At 42.3% G+C, this 26,556-nt stretch overlaps 1 protein-coding gene across 1 annotated transcript in view; it reads right to left on the reverse strand.

The window, feature by feature from the left end:
* The window catches only part of exoc4 (exocyst complex component 4), a 208,744-nt gene that overhangs the window by 18,723 nt on the left and 163,465 nt on the right, over window positions 1–26,556 (reverse strand). Inside the window, exons 14-19 of the mRNA XM_080421608.1 lie at window positions 20,906–21,042; window positions 16,535–16,690; window positions 13,688–13,866; window positions 4,261–4,402; window positions 2,053–2,231; window positions 512–671 (exon numbers count right to left, since the gene is read on the reverse strand). Of these exons, the coding sequence (XP_080277734.1) occupies window positions 512–671; window positions 2,053–2,231; window positions 4,261–4,402; window positions 13,688–13,866; window positions 16,535–16,690; window positions 20,906–21,042 (953 nt within the window). The remainder of the gene's footprint in view (window positions 1–511; window positions 672–2,052; window positions 2,232–4,260; window positions 4,403–13,687; window positions 13,867–16,534; window positions 16,691–20,905; window positions 21,043–26,556) is intronic.

Below are 26,556 nucleotides of genomic sequence, written 5' to 3' on the forward strand. Positions count from 1 at the left end.
TGTGCACGCACCCACACACGCTCACACAGTGTGTCCTCAGCCAGAACGACTCTCCTCCGACAGATGGTGTCCATGTGGGTGTGAGTGCGCGAGCGAGCGTGTGTGTGCGCATGTGTGCTTGCACTTTGCAGTGGTGGAAAAAGTACTATATTTAAAAAAAAATTACTTGAGTAAAAGTTGTCGAAATACTCTGTCACAAGTAAACGTTCGGAATTCAAAATTTACTTGAGTAAAAGTACAAAAGTATTGGTATCAAAATGTAAAAGTACTGTAAAATGTCCCGTTTCACAAGTTTTCAAATGTATAAAATTAATAAAAAATCCTTTGAAAATAGCAGATCTACAAGCTCACAATGCGTCGCATCGCGACGCATTGTGAGCTTGTAGATCGGCTATTTTCAAATGGCCGAAATGTATGTAGCGCTGAAGTGGGTAATGTAACTGCTTGTGCGTGTGCATGCCATGCGTGTGCGTGTGCGTGCACGGGAGCGTGTGTGTGTGTGTGTGTGTACCTGGCGAAGTCGAGGTCGGCCTCTCTGGACATGGTGATGTTGGTGAGGTTCTGCTGGAGCACGAAGATGTTCCTGCACATCTTCTTGATGCCAGACTCACTGATCCTCTTGAAGTACTGAGCTCCGTTGATGAGGATGCAGGAGATCAGGTGACCCAGGCCTGGAGAGACACATTTGAAAGATTTATTTATTGCGACAGCCTTTTTTTTTTAAACTCTTCTTGTTGTGTTCTCATTCGTCGCTGAACCGCCAATCTTCGTCGCGACCACAGCCATTGGTCTGTTTGAGAGGTCTTCGGTGTTCGTGAAAGATTGCACAGGGGGGAAAAAGGCACGAAAAACCCACTATACATCAGAATATTCAAAGCAATACCCTCGTCCCATTCAGTAGAGAATAATGATAAATCTGCCCGTACCTATGTCAAGCTAGCAGCATTGTTTAACAATATTGACGAAGCTCAGCTTAACCCCCCCCCCCCCTCCCTAGAGTGCGATGCAAGAGTACTGTTTCCTTTATAGAATCATTCCTGTATGGAATCCTTCATGTATGGAATCCTTCCTCTATGACATCATGTAGACTGATCCGTCATCTCAACATCTGTATGTTCCTCTATGTTGACACACGTTGGGCAAGACCCAAGAGCCGGTTGAATGTCTAAAAGGACGGTGGGAAATTTGGTAGGAAGCACCGCCAAAGGAAATTACGTTGAGGCTTCTCTTTACATTCTCTGTGAATGAAACAGGCGTTATGATTGGTCTAATAGAAGATTGTTTGCGGGGGAAATGCACACGACGGAAGTCCCGCCCCTATTAGACACTCTCTGCATTAGGTCGTGACCAGGCTTTTTCTCTATTAGACACTCTCTGCATTAGGTCGTGACCATGCTTTTTCTCCTCGGAGATGAGTAAAGGTTGCTGGGAACGAGGCTAATATTGACTCAGGCCCGCCTACACTCACAGTCTCCACCACACGTTCACAAGAAATTTGATTTCTTGATTTGCATTACAAAGAGTTATTAAAATAAATAAAAAAGTCTTCCCATAAATCCTAAAATAATCATATTTGAACTGGGGACCCCCCCCGCCATCATGACAAGCACTTGGAATTGTAGGAGTTGAGTCATTACATTTAGTTTGACTCGGTTCCACAGATAAATATTGTGAAAATAGCCGATCTACAAGCTCACAACAAGCTTATAGATCGGCTGTTTTCACAATGTTTGCCTCTTTCTTACGTACTATAAATGTACAGATACCCTGTATACACTTATACTGTATGTTGGTTTGTTTACTGTTGAGTGAGAAAACAATGTTGCACATTAAGCTAATCGTCTGGGGACCCCCCACATTTATTTGGGAGCCTCTGCCATAACACACACACACAGACACACACACACTCAACTGTTTTTCTAAACCATGACTGAAACAAATAAATAAACTAACTAACTAACTAACTAACTAACACACACACACACGCACACTGCACACACTGCACGCACACGCACACACACACACACACACACACACACACGCTGGACGGACCTTCAAAGATGTACTGGAACTTGTGCTGCTGCAGAGCGGCTCCCATCACCTCCTCGATGGCCGAGATGTCCTTGTTCAGTTTGACCACCAGGGGGTCGTAGTCCATGCTCTCCACGTTGGCCACGATGGCGTAGTTCCCCTGCTTGGCCAGCGGGATCAGGTAGTGGAAGCAATGAACTCTGTGTTGGTTCACAAGACAAGAAGACAATGGAACGTTAGACCAAGGGTACCCAGAGTTTTCAAGCCGCGACCCATCGACCCCCCAAAATAATCATATTTGAACCGGGGACCCCCCACCCTGACAAGCACTTGGAATTGTAGAAGTTGAGGCATTACATTTAGTTTAGGGTGGACGGTGGGTGGGTGGACGTCACAAACGTAACATGCGGACCAGCAAGGCGCACCTTTGCTCCGATCCGCACCAAACTTGGCACCAACACTGGTCAGGCCATCAGAATAGCCACACCAGGGGGCAAGGGTGGCCCCCAGGGGCCCGCCAGGCTAACCGTCGCTCCGATCCGCACCAATCTTGGCACAAATGCTGTTCAGGGGTCTGTAATCAGAATAGCCACACCAGGGGCCCCATGTGGGCGTGGCTCCTGGGGATGCCTCATTTGCGCAACATAGGACTAGGTTTGAAGGTAACGTGGCAGCCTGGCTGCAAATCTAGTATTTTGAAAACAGCAGATCTACAAGCTCACAACGCCTTGCACTGCGAAGCACTGTGAGTTTGTAGATCGATTTGCACAACGTTTACCTCTTTCTTAGGTAATATTTGACAATTTGGCCAATGTTTGACAATTTTTTATAGGATAGTGGTTGGTTACTTTTGACACAGTAATGGTTTTATTATTATTTTATTTTATTAGTGAATTACAAAAAAATCTAGTCGAATATTTTGCATCGATTCATATTAAACGTTGAAATACGCTTCTTGATTGTTCGACTGATCGAAAAAGTAATCGATGGAATGAATAATCACTGAGAAAATGAATCAATAGTTTCAGCTGTGCTACTGTTAGTTGTTTGAATGTTACAGCCTAGAACTTAATTGACCAAACCAGTCACTTAGTTCTTCCACAGATACTAATAGAACTCTGTCGCACCCAGCCTCCCCCCTCCTCCTCCCACCCACAATACCCCCTCAGGGTGTTGTGTACAGCTTATGCAGTATTGTTTATGATTGGAGCAGAGATCCCCCCCACACCTCCCCAGGCTGATGTCTGGCTATAACGCTACACTCCATTGCCTCTCCTCCCCATCCGGCAAATTTCCCCTGATAGTCCTGATAGTGGTACCCAGTTAAATGAAGCCATGAGGGAGAGAGGGAGGGGGAGAGAGGGGGGGGGGGGGAGAGACGGGGGAGGGAGAGAGAGGGGGGGGAGGGAGAGAGAGAGAGAGAGAGAGAGAGAGAGAGAGAGAGAGGGGGAATGGAGGGAGTGATGGGATGAGGGTGGGTTTTAAAAGAAGAGAGAGGGATGAAGGAGAGTATAAAGACATCTGAGTGGAAGAAAGGTGGTCTCCAGATAGAAAAGAGGAAGGAGAAGAGAAAGAGGTTGTGACATTGAGGGGGAGGAGGAGGAGAGGACTGTGAACTCAGTAACTCCACTCTATGGCTGTGTGGCTGCAGGCTGTTCTTTGAGGAGGGGGATAGACTCTCAGTTTTGCCTGAGCAATAAAGAGCATGTCTTCAGTGTGGATGGATGTGAGAGACATTATCTCACAGAAACATAATCGTTGCTGTCGGGGGGGGGCAGAAACCTCTTATCTCCATGTTCCACTGGTGGGAAAAAAGTACTACATTTCTTTACTTAAGTAAAAGTATCAATACGGCAACGTAGAAATACTCTGTTACAAGTGAGACGTCCGGAATTCAACATTTTCTTGAGTAAAAGTACGAAAGTATTGGAATGAAAATGTACTTAAAGTATCAAAAGTAGAAAGTACTCATTATGCAGAATGTTCCATTTCACACGTTTTCAAATGTATAACAATCTTTTGAAAATAGCAGATCTACAAGCTCGAGCTTGTAGATCTCGAGCTTAGATCTCAACTCCTACAACTCCAAGTGCTTGTCAGGTTGGGGCGGTCCCCAGCTCAAATATGATTATTTTAGGAGGGTTGCGGGCCTGAAAAGTTTAGTGAACCCTTGCCCTATACTTTGAGAACCAGTGGGTGTACTGTAAATGTTTTGGTAAATCAGCGTACCTGACCTCCAGGTGGAGGGCCAGAAGGCAGCGGTCAGCGATCTCCTGGAAGCCTCTGGACAGGTCGTTGAGGGCGCTGAGGATCTGCTCTCTGCTGGACTCCGTCTCACTGGACACCTGGCTGTCCTGGCCGGGAGACACACCTGCAAGGACGGACGGACGGACAGACACACACTTTAACACTTTATTCGTGTCCAGTGATATAGAAGAATAATCATCGCTGTAGGGCAGAAACATGGGAAAGTTCTCATTCTGCTGCTCTGCCACCAACATGTGGAATGCCCTTAAATCATCCACTAAAGGGATAGTTCACCCCCAAAATGACATTTTTTCCTATCGATTAGTCACCCCATGGAGACTTCAATTCATGGATATTTTTTTGTTCCGGTAGGATACACAAAGAGTCTCCTTTGTCACTCCTACCGGAACCGCTGCCTACCGTTTATTTGGGGGTGTGAACTATCCCTTTAAACGATGTGTATCGCTGGTTTCTTTCAAAACTAGCCTGAAAAAACCTTCTCAAATCCAATCCACTTTATTTATAGAGCACATTGAAAACAACAGCGTTGAACCTGTGTGCTGCGTACACCCAGTAAACAAATATAAAATAGTAAGAGTAAAACAACAAACAGGGGAAAACACAGAGGGTGCAACACAGAGGTATTATTGCCTAACAGAAACATCAACTCTCAGTCTGAATCATCGGAAGCCAAGGAGTACAAGTGAGTTTTCAAACGTGATAACCATTCAATCCAGGAACGCATCTGTGTCATTTTTAGATTTCTTTGGTTATTCAAAACTAGCAGATATACAAGCTCATAGCGCGGCACCGAGTGCCGCGCTATGAGCTTGTAGATCTGCTATTTCTTTTTTTTTTAAATCATGAACATGTGTGCAAATCTTTGAATATACATTTTTAATGCAACATTTGTAACTCAAATCTTTGCTTCACGGGGGACCCTGGAACAACATATTTTGAGATGGGGATCCGCAGCCAAATACATATCTAAAAATGCTTTCTAAATCCTATCAGTATGTTGCTATATCAGTGGTGCTCCAACCTTTCCATGTCGAGGACCCCCAAAATAATATGTATTTGGCCGCGGACCCCCAGAAGCACATATGTCTCTGGCACAAAACAGTTTCAGATGGGGGGGGGGGGGGCGGGGGGGGGGGGGGGGGGGGGGGGCGGGGGGGGGGCTCCGTGGCCGAATACATATCAATTTGGGGATCTCCTTGACATGAAAATGAACCACTGGTTTATGCTGCCAAAGATAAGTGAGTTTATTCCTGCTCCCTCCTTCTTTGCAACGACTGTCGCCCGCGGCTCACATCTTGCCTCCAGGGAGGGCAGACCGTCGGTGCATGCAGGAGAAGCACCGACGGTCTACAAATCCAGTCGGCTTCTGAGGCCGATAATAATGGTTGTGCCAGTGGGAAATTCTTCAGGACTCTTTGCCACGGATACTTCAGAAGTTGTAAATCCGAGAGGTTTACCACTGTGACTTTAGATACCACGAATACTCTTGATGCTGAAATATATTCCATTCAGGAATGTAGTGAGTCGTTTTCGGTTTTTTTTCTCCCACTTTCCTGGATCGGCAGAAGTTTGTGCGCTGGTGCTTGGTGTTCAAATATTCTGCTGTGCTACTGTGGAGTGGTCTACCTGCTTACCTAAAGTCCATTGGCTCATATGTCACTTTTATGGCTCCTTAAAGAGCTGGTTCAGCAGCACTAGAAGCTGCTTCTAAATAGGGAACTATGTTGTGGTTCCTGAGATGTGATCGATTTTTTGTGAAAATTGTATTTTTGAAGATATATGTACCTTTGTTGGGTCTTCTAGATACTGATGCACCAACACACACACACACACACACACACACACACACACACACACACACACACACACACACACACACACACACACACACACACACACACACACACACACACACACACACACACACACACACACACACACACACACACACACACACACATTAACTTGCGGACCCCCTTTGAAAAGATATGCCAGGAACCCCCATAAGAGAAGAGTTTTATGGCTGTAGCAGTGATTCTCAACCATTCAAATTTCAAGGACCCCCAGTTTGACATGCATTAGGCTACGGACCCCCATTTAATGGCATTTCTATATCTGGGACCGCAGTTTATATTGTACAATCGATGTTAATTTAACTCGCGGCTCGAAAAACGGTTAGTTTCGAGACGCGTTTCGAGACGCGTTTCTAGCTTGTGGATCTGCAGCTTGTAGATCTAGAGCTTGTAGATGTGCTATTTATGATGTTTTTTGAATTTTAATCCTGAAAAGTAACAGTTTTGGATGTGAGGTTTCTACCCGACAGAGACAAATGGTATTCCCCTGCACTTCAACTATGACCTGCCGAACATCATGCATGCATGCTCTCCCCACCCGCACGCACGCGCGCGCGCGCGCGCGCACGCACGCACGCACACACACACACACACACACACACACACACACACACACACACACACACACACACACACACACACACACACACACACACACACACACACACACACACACACACACACACACACACACACACGTATAAACTTGCACACACACACAAACAGACACACAAAAAAACACAGGCACTAAGACAAAGGGACACTTGAAGACAGATGGACACACACACACAAACACACACACACACCTAGCTCAACGTTCACCCGTAAAACTGTGAAAACGTCTGTGCTCCTTTGGCGTGTTTCGACGTTTCTTCGAGTCACTTGTGCTGAGACAGCAAGACCATGCACGTGTGTGTGTGTGTGTGTGTGTGTGTGCGCGAGAGCACGTGAGCACGAGAGCGTGATGACTGTGTATAAATCAGTGTAGATCGATGGCTATAAATTAGTGTGGAGAGCAAAGGGAGAGAAATTGGCCCTGTCACTCATATGTAGGTCTATTAGGTCAATGAGGCGGTGTGTGTGTGTGTGTGTGTGTGTGTGTGTGTGTGGGGGGGGGGGGGGGGTACAGGGGTCCACGATCGATTGGACTGCAGTCAGGCCAAGTTCCCCAGTTACTCTTCCTTGCCCTTCTGAAGGGCAAGGACACACACACACACGCGCGCACACACGCACACGGCAAATATAAACTGAGGCTGAACAAATTCCTTTCCACTCTGAACTATTACATCGGCACTAGGGACTTTTTTTTTTCTTTTTTTAGGGTGAAAAGAACTTCACAAAGCCTCCATATTAATGTCTGGGAACAGCGTATATCTGCTCCAGAACAGAACATGGGGTCGGGTCCACGTTTAGTATTTCCATCCACACTACTGTACGTCTGTGGGGGAAGTCAAGTGAAGATATTTTACAAGCATTCTAGCAGCGTTGGAAAGCGGTGCCAGTATCACCTATAAAAAAAATTAAAAAAAAGTACACACCTTTTTTACGTAAGTAAAAGTATCAATACTGCGTTATAGAAATCCGTTACAAGTAAAAGTCTGGAATTAAAAATGTACTTGAGTAAAAGTACAAAAGTATTGGTATCAAAATGAACTTAAAAGTACCAAAAGTAGAAAGTACTCATTATGCAGAATGTCCCATTTCAGATTTTCCAATGTATAACAATCTTTTGAAAATAGCCGATCTACAAGCTCATTGTGAGCTTGTAGATGTTTATAGGGCTGAAGTGGTTAATGTATGTTTTTTAATAATAATCAAAATCTACAAAGTAACTACCTAAAGTTTTCAAATAATTGTAGTGGAGTAAAAGTACAATATTTGCCTCTGAGATGTAGTGTAGTAGAAGTAAAAGTACTGAAAATTGGAAATGCTCCAGTAAAGTAAAAATTCCTCAACATTGTACTTAAGTACAGTACTTGAGTAAATATACTTAGTTACTTTACACCACTGCCTATAACTGGTACTGTACAGCAGGGTAGATCGCGATCTACCAGTTGATCACAGAGGCTGTGCAGGTAGACCACATGACATGCCTCTTCTCTTTTTGGCATCTGCCACTTGAATTGAGGTTAACTTGATTGATTGACATTAAGAACGGCCTGTCAGCTCCCTTCGCTGTTTCTATAGCAGGCAAACCCACAATGCAATGCTTTGTTTTCAAGAGTGTTGCGTGCAAACATCAGTAGCATTACAAAGTTATATATATATATATATATATATATATATATATATATATATATATATAAAGAGAAAACAAAAACCATTTTTACACACACTATTTCCAAGTGAGTTTGTCTTATATGTAACACCAGCGCCGCTATTCCAAAGCCCCCTGAGGTACATTTTCAAAGTATTTTCAGCAATGGGATAATATTTTTTTGGGGTTTGTCATTTTAAGGGTGCAGTCACACTGAACTTAGATTCTGACAATGTTTTGCAATGGGAATGGAGACTTTTGTGTGGGGCGCATACAGTACGGTATGTCTGTGTACTCAGTCAGTCAGAGGTCCATTTTTCCGTCCTTTGACCCAACAGAACCGTGACGAAATGATAATGAAAAAATAGCAGATCGCGGATGTGACATGTCATGAGCGTGTAGATCTGCTGTTTCGTGTTTTGCTTGTGGATTTGCTGTTGTTTTGTTTTTGTTCGTGGATTTTCTGTTTTTTGTTTGTAGGTTTGCCGTTTTCTGCACGGCACAGGTATGGAAAAACCCTGTTTATCCTTGAGATTCTGGTATGCAGTCTGTGTGTGTGTGTGTGTGTGTGTGTGTGTGTGTGTGTGTGTGTGTGTGTGTGTGTGGTCATGTGGGTATTCACATATTCATAATGGCGCACACACGCACACACACACACACACACACACACACACACACATGTCTGTCTTCCTATTAAAGGAGCGCTAAATTGGATGCTGATAAGCTGGGAGGCCATTGGCTTAGGTAAACACTGGAAGGCACGCAGAAGGTGTGCCAATCAACAAAGCAAATACACACACACGCGCGTGCACACTCATGCATGCACACGCACACACACACTCCACGTCTTTGACATGGAGAGATGAAGACCACAGATTGTTTTTCCTATTAAAACGGGTCTGCATGTGTGAGAGTGTGTGTGTGTGTGTGTGTGTGTGTGTGTGTGTGTGTGTGGGGGTGTGTGTGTGTGTGTGTGTGTGCAACATTGAGTTTTCTATTTCTATTGCCCAAGGTGGTCTAATGACTTGTAAAAAGGCACGTCGAGGTGAGTAAAATACAAGCCGTGTCAAGCTAGCAGCATTATTTAACAATATTCAAGTTCAACGTATCCACTTACTTAAGCCCTATTTATTATGGTTGTAGCTGTAGTCTCTATCCATCCATCCATCCATCCAATTTTATAATAATAATGATAATGAATGAATGAATAGCCAACATATATATGGATAAAGGGGTTAAAATCGTTGTGATGCTGTATTAACAAATTTAGCTGGGGACCCCCTGGAACACCTCCAAGGACCCCTGTGCTAGATGCTACGCAGATACGCTGGTTAATTGCTCACAGGTTTTTTGTTCTTTAGATTTGTTTTGTTTTCTTAGATTCGTTTTTTTCTCTTCACCACAAATGTTAAGAGATATTATTTTGATTAGCATTCTGTTTTATAGACATGATGATAGGTTTGGTGTTTACCTGAAATGCAAGCTACACTTTGAAGCACTACATATTCTCTTGCACTCTACTTATGTGACTTTAGTGATTTACTTTGTTGTTCTGCCGGCTAGGATTAACATTTTACTCCGATTCCTCTGATCTCACACTTGTAAGCATCTGCTTAAATGCCTAACTTGTAATTGCAAATTGTTCAAGTACCTCAAGTGCGCTAGGTAGGACCAACTTAAATACTTTGTCATCCTGTCTTACCGTTGCTGCTATTCTTTGATTATTCCCCTTTTTTTATGTCTTTGTTGTTTATTATTGCTGCTACAATGTCTGAGAAACCAGAATAAAATAATTTGACTCTTAACCTATGATCCTAGATTACTGAGGCACTAACTGTCTCTATACATTTGATGCTTATTGTAAGTCACTCTGGGTAAAGAGTGTCTGCTAAATGCCTAAATTGTAACGTACGCAAGATATAAACATCGACATTTTAAATTGTGGTTAAAAACAAGCTCCACAGAGCAGCAACAGAAGTCACACTTTCTTTGACTTAGACAACATAAAATGACCTAGGTCACACTCTTGACACAGGCCATTAGTACTACTGGGGCAGGAACAGCATGATCTTTTCAATACGAATATAAGCCATTTTACCAGAAGTGGCCAGTGACATAAAGAGCTGATTTACAGTAGGCAAAAAAATATAATTTTCCTAAAAAAATGACCACCAAGGTGACGACACTCTAAATGAGCCATCAAAGGCTGGCACTCAAGTCCGGTCTTAAAAGAAAAGGAAAGAACATCGACAGTGATTTCTCTGGGGGGGAAGGGAGCCTAATGTTCAAATGATGTGATTGTATTTCATTTGTAATGTGTGTTTCATATCTGTGGTTCATTTCCCCAGGCCCTCGTACACATTCATTAAGAGATACACAGAAGAAAAGCCAGCAGAACAACGCCGGTAATAATGTAAACACACACACTCTCTCTCTACTGGACCGACCATACTCGCAACTAAACATCTGATTGCCCTTCAGAGAGAGAGAGAGAGAGAGAGAGAGAGAGAGAGAGAGAGAGAGAGAGAGAGAGAGAGAGAGAGAGCAGACAGATATATATTATTTAATGAGCTAAACATTCACACTAGCTAGAGGGGGGAAGGACCTCTTTGTCCATTAGGTCAAGGTAAAGAAAACATCTCTCCATCCTTCTCCTCCTCTCTGCCTAGCGGGCACTTCAGACCAGCTGCAGTGAGGAGGGGGGGGGGGGGGGGCTTCAAATGTTCTTCAGCCCAAGGACCCCTTAGCTGAGAGAGAGATGAAGCAGGGACCCCCCCCCCACTATATATATTGTATAAAATTGTGTTGAAGATTATTCATAGATTTCATAGACTATCAATGTTGTGCAAATGTGTTTTCTTTATTTCAGACAATTGACCACTTAAGACTCTGTACTTGGTCTGCTCTTTTCCCCCCTCTACACCAAACCACTTTGCCGAAACTAGCTACCGATCAACAAGCAAGTTGTGAGCTTGTAGATCGGCTATTTTTTGGGCTAAAGTTCTCCTCGGAATAGGGATGCTTGGGTTCAAGTGGTTAATGTAAAAAAGTATGTCTGTCTGTCTGTCTCTCTCTCTCTCTCTCTCTCTCTCTCTCTCTCTCTCTCTCTCTCTCTCTCTTATCCATAGATAAGGATTCAATAAGGGTGTGGGGTGGTGATGTAACATAATTGTCATTAATTGTGCACAGCGCCGCTAATGGGAAGCATAGGGCAGGTTTTTATCACGCTGGGGCAGCCCCCCGTACCCTTCATTATTTACTGTTTGACAAGCTGAGGACGTGTGTGTGTGTGTGTGTGTGTGTGTGTGTGTGTGTGTGTGTGTGTGTGTGTGTGTGTGTGTGTGTGTGTGTGTGTGTGTGTGTGTGTGTGTGTGTGTGTGTGTGTGTGTGCATACAAGACAGTGCTAGGCAGTGGCAGGGGAAAAGCCCCCCTCCCATACCCGTCCATACCTCCAAATTGGATTTTATATTACAGAGGCAGTCAGGTATGAACAAGTCATTTTCCTCCCTCTCTCTCTCTCTCTCTCTCTCTCTGTTCTACTCTTTCTTTCTCTCTTCTTTCAAATCCCTCTCCTACTCTTTACATTTTTTAAATTTCAGTTTTGCTTAGTATTTCAGCCTTTTAAACTAAACCCTGACTAAAAGTATGAAGAAAATAATTAGATTTGTAAAAGGGCCCTATTTTCTGTGATGCAGTGTGCGGTATTTAAGGTATAGTGTGACCATGTAACCGGCAGAAGAAAAAAAAGTCCTCTCCGCACTAAACGCACAAACTTAAAGACTTAATGTTGTGAGCTTGTAGATCTGCTACCATGCAGCATGCCTTCTACCTTAACTGACGTAAATGCACACACGCACACGCACACGCACACGCACACACACACACACACACTAAAGAGATGAACAGACTGAATGAACGTCTTAATGATAGACGTAGAGAGAGCTGAAAAGCTTCTTCAATGTGTTAACGAGAATGAAATGCACTGCGGTAATAATAATCAGTGATTAACAACATCTACGTAATTACTGCGTGTCAGGGAAATGGATTAATGCTCTCTCTCTCTCACACACACACACACACACACACACACACACACACACAGTCGCACACACGCAATCAGTGATTAAGTGATGACAGAGTGCAGTGTGTGTTAAGATGCTTTTTCAACTCCTGGCATAAGTGGAAAAGTGATGTGCACACATCCATGTGTGTGTGTGTGTGTGTGTGTGTGTGTGTGTGTGTGTGTGTGTGTGTGTGTGTGTGTGTGTGTGTGTGTGTGTGTGTGTGTGTGTGTGTGTGTGTGTGTGTGTGTGTGTGTGTGTGTGTGTGTGTGTGTAACTCTTTGCCAGTAATGAGTATGTGCTGATACACTTATTTACTGGTATTATATAAGCCAGGTGGCAAGACGTAAGCTGCATCACTGCACTGACCTCAACCACAAGGAAATGCAAAGTCCAGTGGTGTAAAGTAACTAAGTACATTTACTCAAGTACTGTACTTAAGTACAATTTTGAGGTATTTGTACTTTACTGGAGTATTTCCAATTTCCAATACTTACTTACTTCGACGCCACTACATCTTAGAGGCAAATATTGTACATCTACTCCACTACAATTATTTGAAAACGTACTAGTTACTGTACTAGTTACTTTGTAGATTTGGATTATTATTATAAACCACTTCAGCCCTATTTAAACTTCATATATTTGAAAATAGCAGATCTAAAAGCTCACAATGTGTCGCATCACAACGCATTGTGAGCTTGTAGATCGGCTATTTTCAAAAGATCTTTCTACATTTTATATTTGAAAACTTGTGATCAACGGATCATCTTCCATCTATCCTTTTTTTTTATGTTTACGTTTAATCAGCTTTCAGCTTTTTTTTTAATCCGCCCCTTGGAAATGCAGGTTCCATACAGAGATTCCAGACTAATGTCTACGCAGTGATATTAGTCTGGCCATGCCAGGACCACAAGCCTTTCACTGAGGCTTGTGGTTCATTTCTTGTGCTGCACGGTGACTTTATTCTCATAGAAAGTTACAAGTCACGAATGTGTTTATTTTGCACTTTGCCTTAACATGCTTAATGCTTTGTGTAAAGCACTGTGAATTGCCTTGCTGTTGATTTCTGCTGTACAAATGAACCATATAGACAGACAGACAGACAGACAGACAGACAGACAGACAGACAGACAGACAGACAGACAGACAGACAGACAGACAGACAGACAGACAGACAGACAGACAGACAGACAGACAGACAGACAGGACTCACCGGAAGTGTGGTGGAGGTTGGAGAAGAAGATCTTGAGGCGAGCGGAGATCCACTCCATGCTCTCGTGGAGGTTGGCCAGGGCCTTGAGGTCGCTGACGTCACGCAGGATCTCGTTCTGGGGGATCAGCTTGTCGCCCAGGTTGCCCGTCAACACCTCGGACTCCTTGGCGAACGCCGCTCTGCAAGGGGGCGGGCGGAGAGAGAGAGAGAGAGAGAGAGAGAGACATAAGAAAATTTGTGTTTTTTAGATACACACACATGTTGAAGAGTAATACAAAAGGTCACAAAAAGGTCAGGATGAGGTCAGAACCCTGATGCACACCACACCTGATGATGTGTTGGCCTAGACACACACACACACACACACACACACACACACACACACACACACACACACATATATACACACCTCTCCTCATGTGCCCTCTCTCCCCTCAGCATTCACACAATGTACAATATATAATGTGTGTACACACACACACACACACACACACACACACACACACACACACACACACAGGCGACAGGCGGCTTATTAATGCTGCTTTTTTTGTTGTTGTATCAAAGCACCGGTGTTGCCAGTTGCACCAAAAGCTAATCCCCCTTTATGGGCTGATGAAAGCAAAACCATTTCTCTCAAACCACAATGCTTTAGAATCCCTGTGTTCACTCTGACAGAGAGAGAGAGAGAGAGAGAGAGAGAGAGAGAGAGAGAGAGAGAGAGAGAGAGAGAGAGAGAGAGAGAGAGAGAGAGAGAGAGAGAGAGAGAGAATAGAAACAAATACATTTAAAACAAATAAATAGAAGATCTGAGCTTGTATATCTGCTATTTTTGAATAGCCCCAAAGTATAAAATAATGGTGAGAGAGAGAGAGAGAGAGAGAGAGAGAGAGAGAGAGAGAGAGAGAGAGAGAGAGAGAGAGAGAGAGAGAGAGAGAGAGAGAGAGAGAGAGAGAGAGAGAGAGAGAGAGAGAGAGCGCGAGAGAGAGAGAGAGAATAGAAGTGGATACAGAGAGATGGAAAAACAGAGAGATAAAGATAACCAAATAAAAGGCAGGGAGGTGATGAAAGTGAGGGAGAGAGTGAGGGAGAGAGAGAGAGAGAGAGAGAGAGAGAGAGAGAGAGAGAGAGAGAGAGAGAGAGAGAGAGAGAGAGAGAGAGAGAGAGAGAAATGGTGGGAGGTATAGAGGTAGAGAGCAGATTGACTTCCCGTGGCCACCATAACCAATCTATTTATTTACTTTTTACAATTCCGCTCCAACGAGCTGTGCCGTTCCCCAAAGACCAAACCACATTCAAAGGCAATTTCGATAAGAATGACCATACATCCCCCCCCCCTTCCTCCTCCACTTCCCCTTTCCTTCAATTTTCCCCTCTTTCATCTGTTGTTTCCTTGCCTTCCTCCCCTGGCCGATAGACGCTGTTTAAAAGAGCAATCATGAGCCTCTTTTATGACGGTATACTGGAGAGGGCTCAACACCCTGCCTGAGACCTCCATACTAACATACTATTTATTTACTATGCATGGATTAAACCATTTAGACCGACAACGCATCTGTGTCATTTTAGATTTGAGCTAAGGCCATTATTTTATACTTTGGCTATTTAAATTATTTAGAAAAATCGTGAAAATGTGTTCAAATCTTTGAATAAATATATCTTTTTAAAGTGGAACATTTTTAACTCAAATCTTTGATTCTGGGGGGATCCCTGGAACAACATGTTTTGAGATGGGGGTCTGCAGCCAAATACATATCATTTTGTGAGGTCCTTGACATGATAAAGTTTGAGCACCACCTGATATTATAGCAACATTAAGTGTTTCAGAAAAGTGTTAGGATTTAGAAGACATTTGTAGACTCGTATCTCAGGTCTTAATGGGTTAAAGCAAAAAAAAACAATCCAAGACTGAATACAATTTGTATCGCCGAGTCCTATTATGCGATTTCTGAAGCAGTGTGAAAGGAGCACCCCCCCCCCCCCACACCACACACATACTTGCGCTGTTTCTTAAATAATTAACACAATATGTAAAATGATTATGTTTTAGTAATATTGTCCCTGCTGTTCTACTGTATATATGCCAACCAGGTGAATAAATCACAGACTGAGGCTTTTAAAGAAATAGTTCACCCCCAAAATGACGTTTTTTCTATCGATTAGTCACCCCATGGAGACTTCAATTCATGGATAATGTTTTTGTTTTTGTCGCTTTCCTAAGACAATCATTTGATGACCGGTAGCGGTTTCGGTAGGAGACACAAATAGTCTTCTTTGTGTCTCCTACCAATCCGCTGGTCATCAAATTATTGGCTCAGGAACGTGAAAAAAACTAAAACATACACATTAATTCAAGTCTTCATGGGGTGATTAATCAATAGAAAAAAGGTTTTTGGGTGAACTATCCCTTTAACATTTGCCTTTATGAAATATCCTAGAAAATGCTCAAACATATTGAAATCTTGAAAGTGTTGAAAAAAGTTTAATAATTTTAAAATCTTTTAACACAAATCTTCTCTTCTGGAGGGGGGGGGGGGGGTCCCTGGCACAAAACATTTTCAAATGGGGGTCCGCGGCCAAATACATACAATTTGGAGGTCCTTGACATGAAAAAGAACCACTGCTTTAGAAGGCATTTGTATAGAATCAGCCTCAGGTCTTAACACTCGCATGACTGAGGTTTCATACTCCTCCACCAAGCCTGAAAAAAGGTCATTTTGATCCCCAAAATGGTAAATGTCCCTGAGGGGACAATCAAGACAATTATTATCATTATTGTGTGTGTGTGTGTGTGTGTGTGTGTGTGTGTGTGTGTGTGTGTGTGTGTGTGTGTGTGTGTGTGTGTACCTGGTGATGTCCTCCTCGTCCTCTCTCTTCTGTCGGGTCAGTCGGGGTTGGGTCATGTTGACCCAGTTGGGGAGAGACTGCAGCAGACGACTGATATCCTCGTCCTTGGACCAGGAGGCACTGATGGTCAACTTCTCCTCGCACTGGACCACACCCCTGGACACACACACACACACACACACACACACACACACACACACACACACACACACACACACACACATACACACTCTTAATAATGTATTTATGTCCACAATACATATACATAAGACATTGATTCTCAAAGAGGGGTCCTAGCTAGTTTTGCTGGGGACCCCCTGGTACCCCGCGTACCAGGGGCCCCCCAGCATAACTAGTTAATATGGTGTCACAATCATTTGAACCACTTTAACCATAAACTTTGGCTATTCAAAAATATCAGATATAAGCGGCTATGATTATTATTATTTTTTTGAGACAGTGGGTCCGCAGGCAATAAAAACATCATTTTGGGGGTCCTTCACGTGAAAAGGTTTGAGAAACACTGACATAAGAGATACAATACGGAAGGACACATATTTACTGGAGGAGCGGCTGGTATTTAATGACTTATTTTGGTAATAAAAAGCTTCATCTAAGATAGAGTCAAAGGTGCAGGCCACTTCAAGAATGGAAACTGATTTGGAGCCTTCATTGACAACAACAACAGCTGGTGTATTTACATAGAGATGTGCAAAGATTTCCGGATCATCAGCATGCATGCACACAGGCACGCGCATGCACACGGGCACGCGCACGCACGCACACACACACACACACACACACACACACACACACACACACACACACACACACACACACACACACACACACACACACACACACACACACACACACACACACACACACACACACACACACACACACACACACACACACACAAAGAATATGAAGCAAAATAAAAATCTCATGACTGAAATACTTTGGAATCGAAATGATGATGTTCTTAGGTAAAGAAATTGCAGAGGAACATTTTATGATTTTATGGAAGATTCTTCTGAACATGCACCCTATCACTAGTTTGACCGCTTCAAATACTCTTTCATTTTAAGAAAACCGAAAAAAGCCTGATCTACAAGCTCTCAATGCGTCGTAGTGGGACTTTGATGAAACTGTAACTATTGCAGTTACTTTTTTTAAAGTAACTTCCCCAACAGCGGTTTAGACAAGCTTGATGTTTCCCTGGTATCCTTGTTTCTCTGGGCCACTTTTCTCTTTGCTCTCAACTTAAGTGACTTTATGTTTTACCTTGTTTGTTATAGGGCTGCATGCTTTGCTCTGATCCGGCACTTGTTAACCCATTCAATCCGGGGACGCATCTGTGTCATTTCAGATTTATTTGGCTATTCAAAAATAGCAGATCTTGAAAGATCGTGAATATGTGTGCAAATCCTTGATTATATATATATTTTTTAAAGCATTTTTTTTTACTCAAATCTTTGCTTCTGGGGGATTCTACAAATGTCTTCTAAATCCTAACAGTTGTTTTTGAAAAAAGACTTATGTTGCTATAATATCAGTAGTTCTCAAACCTTTTTCATGTCAAGGACCACCCAAAATGATATGTATTTGTCCGCGGACCCCCCCATCTCAAAATATTTTGTTCCAGGGACCCCCAGAAGCAAAGATTTGAGTTAAAAATGTATATACATATTCAAAGATTTGCACATATTTTCACGGTTTTCTTTTTCAAAAATAGCAGATCTACAAGCTCATAGCTCATTTTGAATAGCCAAAGATGCGTTCCAATACGAAAGATAGGATGCGTTCCCGGATTGAATGGGTTATGTCGCTCTCTGGATATAAGAGTGTCTGCTAAACGCCTCGACTGTAATTGTAAATTGAGACAAAGCTGTTTTTTTGCTGCATAACGAGCCGTATCTCATTGTAGTCTCCCGTCTCTAGACGTGCTCACAAACATAAGCTTGGCAGACAGCTATAGCGTAGACAGTCTTTTTCAACAAAGGTTTCCAGAGACAGATGTAAAATTGTCTATATTCAACGGCGTGAAAGATACTGCAGGGCAAATCCTGTTATACGGCTTATTGTTCCCCCTGTTGCCACTGAATGTGTTGACGCAGGGGCATCATAAAAAGAAAGCGGGCGGCTAAACTGAAACTTAACGGTGTCGCATGAAAATACCCCAAAACATCCAATGCAACGACTTGTGAGATTGTAGAGACGGTTTTATTGATTATTTTAACCCATTAAAACCGGAAAAGGATCTGTCATTTTAGATTTATGGTAGGATATATATATATATATATATATATATATATATATATATATATATATATATATATATATATATATATATATATATATATATATATATATATATATGCACGTCTTTAAAAAAAATAACTCTTAAGATTTAGAACAATAAATAGCAGATATACAAGAAAAATACATGTTTTTCCCAAAATACAAATCTTCTCTTCTGAGGGTCCCTGGCACAAAACATTTTCAGATTGGGGGGTCCGAGGCCAAATATATATATATATATATATATATATATATATATATATATATATATATATATATATATATATATATATATCAATTTGAGGGGTCCTTGGCCTGCAAAAGTTTGAGAACTACTGATTTAGAAGGCATTCGTATAATCGGCCTCAGGTCTTAATGGGTTAATACAAATCTGTGTTTTTCTTTTATGATCGATTGAATCAATTAGTTCGATTAACTGTTTCACTCCTACATAATGAATGTGTGGGTTGCTGCATTATTGGAAAACCATGGGACTTCTAAAACTTTAGACATTGATATGTTTTGGTTTATTTTCTCACTTGAATTGACCTTTGACATGGTTATTTATGAGATGATGATTGAATGTCATGGAGCCCGGGCTCTTGGAACGGTGTGAAAATTGGTGTTATGATGTTGAGAAGTGCTGCATCAGAGAGGCATTATATGGCATCAGTCTCCTCCTAGCTCCTGAGAAAACAGCACACACAGTTTGACTCGGTTCCACAGATAAATATTGTGAAAAATGGCTAAACTACAAGCTCACAACGCCTTGCATTTCAACGTTTTTGCCCCTTTCTTACGTAATATTTGACAATTTGGCCAATGTTTTACAATTTTTTATAGTATAGTTTGTCGGTTACTTTTGACATAGTAATGGTTTTATTATAAAAAATATATACTTTTTTTTAGGTATTAACTCTTTCAGTGCCAAGAGTATTTTCATAAAGTACTCCCCCAGTTTTTTTTTTTTTTTTTTGTAATTTTTCATTCAAATAAATGATCTGATTGGGTTTTTAAACCCATAATACAGTTCTACCAGTAGAGAGCAACAAATCGACACATTGATGACCTCGCTGGCTCACTCGCCCCCTCCCAAACAGGCTCACGTCATATCCGGTCATAACCGGATGTTGACATTTTCGACAATCGTTGATCGGGCTAAATTACGATGCGATACACGACTACGATGACTGATCGTCACCCAGACCAAAGAGAGTAGACGTGGACCTCTCCGTTCGCTTTTTATACCGTGTGAAAAACCGTGACTTTCCCTATTCTGGCCGAAAATCACCGGAGAAAAACAACGTGACCCGGAAATGATTTTTTTTTTTTACATCCGGCTCCGGGTGAGTCTGAAGGAGTCAGGAAGCGAAAGTGATCATGAAAAATAAACAGAATAGCGCGACCACAGTCAAAAGTAAAAACTCGGGATTTCTCGTGCTGGCACTGAGGGTACTCGGGAAAAACTCGGGATATCTCGGGGCGTGGCACTGAGAGAGTTAAAAAGGTCTTGAAAGTCATTGCATTGTCACTATAGAAATGTGCATATACCCTGTATACACCTGTACTGTATGTTGGTTTGTTTACTGTTGAGTGAGAAAACATTGTTGCACATTAAGCTAATTATCTGGGGACCCCCACACATTATTTGGGGACCCCCAGGGGTCCTTGGGGGAATACCAGGTGGTTCCCAGCAAAATGTGTTAATAAAGCGTCACAATCATTTTAACCACTTTAAGCTTTTATACTTTGGCTATTCAAAAATAGCAGATATACAAGCTCATAGCGCGGCACCGAGTGCCGCGCTATGAGCTTGCAGATCTGCTAAATTGTTTTTTATCTTGAAAATTTTAGCAAACCGTTTGAATATATATTTTTTAAAGCAAAGTAACTCAAACTTTTGCTTCTGGGGGTCCCTGGAACAAAATATTTTGAGATGGGGGTCCGCGGCCAAATACATATCATTTTGGGGGTCCTTGACATGAAAAAGTTTGGGAACCACTGGTCTAGGGGGGTCCGGTGGACTGAAGAGGAGGAGAGGTCTTCAGGTATGGGCCCATGTCTTACCTGTAGGCTGCGTTGCAGATGTCCTTGTACTCCTTCAGCTTGTCACAGACCATCTCCAGGAACTGGTTGGAGTAAGCACTGAGGTCCTGCATCAGATTCATCAGGTCCTGGATGGACTTCTCCACCACCACGGTGCTCTGGAGTGGGGGGGGGGGGGGAGGGGGAGAGAGAGAGAGAGATAGTCAAGTCATCTTTATTTATGTAGCATAGTGTCCTATAAGAAACCTCTTATTTCCATATTCTAACTTTTTGTGTTTTTTTCGTAAATGAACGCTCCTACTTGATCATACTACAGCGTCACACAAAAGCATCAACAATAGCAGATCCAAGGCCCGGACGGTTGGCATAGCGGTCCGGGCACCTAGGCTGCTAATGCAGCCTGACAGCCTGTCGCGGGTTCGAATCCTGATCCCGACGACCTCCCCGTCTCTCTCTCCCCATTTCCTGTCAGTCTACTGTATACTATCAATAAAGGCAGAAAAATCCAATAACATATCTTGAAAAAAAAACTTGAAAGAAAACATTTTGCAAATCCACGAGCGTTTTGAGCTTGTGGACAATATTTAATAACAACAGGAGCTGACCCAAACTGCTCTCCAATCGAAGATGACCTATAGCAATCATGATAGCCATACTAACCAATAATAATCACTATAATCACTATAAAAAAAGAATATCAAAGTAAAGATGAAGTAAAATTCAAAGTAAAGAGAAGCTAAATCAAACAAAAGACATTAAAAGGCGGTAAAGGATATTACACATACATTAAATGCATGTAGTGGATACCATGGGGTATATCCTCAAATATATCCCTAATCCCTGAGTTAAAAGCAAGAGAAAAAAGGTGGGTGTTAAAGCAGCACTATGTTTAATGAACAAAACTTAATTTTGTCCAATCTGAGTATGTTAATACAATATAACTTATACAGTCTGTATGGTAGAGTATGTTAATTAAGTAATATTACACGAGAGGGTGTGCTTTACCATCATTATTGGCACGCCAGTGATGCGGTCAGGAACGAGGCGGAGCCGAGTTCCACAAGCATCACTGAAGTGCCAATAATGTAGGTAAAGCACACCCTCTCGTGTAATATTGTGATTATACAACAGTTACCAACAAAACACATCCAAATGTATTCATATTGTGGGGCAATTCATAATAAAAATGTTTCGCTATTATCCGTTTCCCTGTAAAGAGAAGAGTTTATTTGACTGAGACATTAAATAGTCCCTGTAGCAGCGCTCTGAGGCACCGTCTCATCAACACAGCTTATTCCAGTAGGCTATATGCTCCGTCGTACGCCCGTGTCACGTGGCCAAAATAACTGATCTACAAGCTGACAACGCGTCGCGATGGCGACGCGTTGTGAACTTGTAGATCGGCTATTTTCGCTGTGCGATACCTTCGTACGATAAAGTATAACATACACTTAACAAAATTAACAAAATGGGAGTAATTTTACTTTAACACAGGAGGATATTTATACAGCATGGATGTTACCATTGAAATAAAGCACACTTTTCAACCGTAAGTCCACCAAATAAGTCAAAATTAACAACATAGTCCATTTTGCATAGCTGTTTGTTCTCCGGTGGCGGCGGTGGGTCAGGCTACTGTCTGTTTGTTTTCCTACCGTGGGACAGCGTGACGTCAGAGCACAGCTGTGCCATATATGGTCTAATCAGGTACGGACTGCAGTGCGGAGTGATTTATTAATGTGATTAGGCCCGTGCTATCATGCTGGTTTGAAGCACGGCTAGATAGCTATTTCAACCAATCAGATTGCTTGGTCGGAACTACCTGTTGTATAATACAATATAACGTATACTATTGGGGTGGTTGTATTTTGTCTCCCTGCTCTTCTATTGAGACGTTTAGATCGTGTCAAAGGTCATGTCTCACCTAGACACAGGATCTGACAAGACTCAATTTATCCCCTGAGCAAGCAGACCGGCTTTTAGCTCAATGGTAAAAATGTCAGCACTTGCGCAAGAATCCGGGGTAGAAGAGGAAAGTTACATAGTGCAGCTTTAAGATCTGATTCAACTAGGGTGGGGGACAGACTGAATGCAGGGAGGCTATTCCAAAGTTTAGGGGAGAGAAGGAGAGAGAGAGAGAGAGAGAGAGAGAGGGTGATGAAGAAAGTGTTAGCCATTGGGCATTTGGATTGATTTTATCTGGACCAAAATAACACGAAGGTTATTTAAAGTTTTGACTTTAAGGAGAGAAATAAGGAAACAGAGCTGGAGGTGAAGATAAACATGTTGGAGTAATTTACTGATAAACGTTGGCAACCTATCACGTTAGAGCAGGCTTCCAAAAGGCTACATTTCCAGCACAATTACCGTGCATAACCAGAGCCTGTTTGTGGCTTGAGGTTTTTTCCCGTTAAAGTAATAGTTCACCCCAAAAAATTACTTATTTTCTATCAATTACACACCCCATGAAGCCTTGAATTCATGGAGATTCTTTAGTTTTTGACGCATTCCTGAGCCAATAATTTGATGACCGGTTGTAGGAGACTCAAAGAGTCTCCTTTGAGTCTCCTACCGGATACATTAGCATCTTTCCGCCGGTAATCAAATTGGCTCAGGAATGCGACAAAAACAAAAAAATCACCATGCTTCATGGGGTGTGTAATTGATAGAAAATAAGTAATTTTTAAAACCCTAAAGGATTCATTGCCGCAGTCCCCAAACGCTTGCTCATTGAGGAATGCTGGCTCTCTAGCAACGGTTACCCTACCTTTTCCGCTCGAGAAAAAAAAAGAAAATATGTTGTGCCAGCGACCCCCAAAAGCCAAGATTCGTGTTAAAAATGTTCACCTTTAAAAAGAGAGATTTAAAGATTTGCACACATTTTCAAGATTTTTTCAAAAATAGCAGATCTACAAGCTCATAGTGCGGCACTCGGTGCCGCGCTATGAGCTTGTATATCTGCTATTCTTGAATAGCCAAAGTGGATAAAGGGGTTACAATGAGATATCTGGCGTCTGTCCAGCACCCAAACTTAAGCCCAATATCAAAAGGCGATCTACAAGCTCACGACGATGTGACACGTACAATGACAAACGGCTGGAAAGTGAGATTCATAGTAATTTCCTAGTAGAGTTTAACACCGAAGCGCGTTCACGGTAAGCAGCATATTGAATTTGGATCGTGAAAAGTAACAGTTTTGGACCTTGAAGGGAGGGTTTCCACCTGACAAGAGACGAGATGTAACTCAAGTTCGCTTCTCTAAGACTAGAGGGGCTTAAATCCTGTAGTGAGGTGAGGTGATCCGATTGAAGTTTATAGACAAATCATCCAGAGACCATCATGGTCCCTGGTGAAACAAGCTCATCTCACCTTGCTTGAGTTTGAGCAGAAAGTACCCGTACAGTGGTGGAAAAAGTATTCAATGTTTTTACATTAAGTAAAAGTACCAATACTGCAATGTAGAAATACTCTGTTACAAGTTAAAGTCCGGAATTTAAAATATACTTAAGTAAAAGTATTAGTATTAGTATCAAAATGTACTTAAAGTACCAAAAGTAGAAAGTACTCATTATGCAGAATGTCCCATTTCAAACGTTTTAAAATGTATTAAAACCTATTGAAAATAGCAGATCTACAAGCTCACAATGCGTCACGATGCGACGCATTGTGAGCTTGTAGATCTGCTATTTTCAAATGGCCGAAATGTAGGGCTGAAGTGGGTAATGCATGTTTTGTAATAATAAGCAAAATCTACAAAGTAACTAAAGTAGTAACTAAAGTACTGAAAATTGGAAATACTCCAGTAAAGTAAAAATACCTCAAAATTGTACTTAAGTAGAGTACTTAGTTACTTTACACCACTGAGTACCATACAACCATATTCTGAGAATGTAAATGGACAGACTCTGTGTGTGTGTGTGTGTGTGTGTGTGTGTGTGTGTGTGTGTGTGTGTGTGACAGCGCTTCCATCACCTGGACTCACAGTGGCACTGTGACAGCAGTCATTATAGATTAGCCACAGCAATGTGGCTAATAGGTAGCGACTACACACACACACACACACACACACACACACACACACACACACACACACACACACACACACACACACACACACACACACACACACACACACACACACACACACACACACACACACACACACACACACAGTAGCATTTCAAGAGCTGTTAAATAAGAAGCCATCTCTGCCATGTTGCTGCCCCTGGCCCTACCCAGCCTCTCATACAGTCTGATAACAGTGATGATAGTGAGACAGCACTGGGCATTCTGAGGAGAAAGGAGGTGAAATATTTATAGGAAGAGGAGCACCTCCTATACAGTGTTGTCCATCCATGCATTAGCTGCTTCCAAAAGGCAGTGGTGGAAAGTAACTAAGTACAGTATTTCCAATTTTCTGTACTTTTACGTCTACTCCACTACATCCCAAAGGCAAATATTGTACTTTTACTCCACTACAATTACTTGAAAACTTGAGTTACTAGTTACTTTTGATTACTATTGCAAAACATGCATTAACCACTTCAGCCCTATATATATTTCGGACATTTGAAAATAGCCGATCTACAAGCTCACAATGTGTCGCGATGCGACACACACATTGTGAGCTTGTAGATCTGCTATTTTCAAAAGATAAGTCTACCTTTTATACATTTGAAAACTTGTGCAATGGGACATTCTGCATAATGAGTACTTTCTACTTTTGGTAGTACATTTTGAAACCTATACTTTTGTACTTTTACTCAAGTCAATTTTGAATTCCATACTTTTACTTGTAACTGAGTACTTCTACATTGCAGTATTGATACCGTACTTTTACTTAAGTAACAAATGTGAATACTTTTTCCACCACTGCCAAAAGGCGCCAGGCGGGGAGGCTGTGGCCCGTGGCTGTCATTAAATCAGGGCTTTATGGCACTGTACTGTACTGAACGTTACATATACACCGCTTACATTTCCATACGTCCATTTGCAAAGAGTGTGGGCTGTTGTCTCCATTGACGACTGTTACTTTTATGTGTGGGGATGACATGAAGAATGGAAGGGCTGAAGCGCAAAGCAAGCTGAATTTCAAGGGTAAAGCAGCTTGTGTGGTTAACTGTTTTTTTTAACCCCCCACCCCCACCATGATAATGTAACAGGATGCAGCTGTGGGCTTTTCAGAGCATCGGTTCTCAAAGTGGGGTTCGGGGACGCCCAGGGGTCCTGTACCTGGGGGTCCCTGGCACAAAATATTTTTTAGATGGGGGGGGGGGGGGGGGGTCTGCAGCCAAATATATATCATTTTGGGGGTCCCTGACATGAAAAAGTTTGAGAACCACTGTTTTAGAGAGAGAGAGAGAGAGAGAGAGAGAGAGAGAGAGAGAGATGGAGAAGCCCCCCTCGCAGAGCATTTCTACTCTGTGAGAAGACAGAGGGTCTTCTTTGCTCTCTCTCTCCATCTCTCTCTCTCTCTCTTCTCCTTGATTACTTAGTAATGATTCCTGCCGTCCTGAAGACAAACGACTGTGTTAAATGAGCAGAATTAGACAAGGCGAGCCGAGCACCAGAACATTTGTTAAGAGCATGCAGGAGTAATGGAATCAGGGATCCATTGTTTATACTATCCTTCCCCACTAGGCTACTCAGATATTTTTACTTAAGTAATAGTA

Source organism: Gymnoscopelus braueri, assembly GCF_963280865.1.
Source record: "Gymnoscopelus braueri genome assembly, chromosome: 23".
Classification (NCBI taxonomy): Eukaryota; Metazoa; Chordata; class Actinopteri; order Myctophiformes; family Myctophidae; genus Gymnoscopelus; species Gymnoscopelus braueri.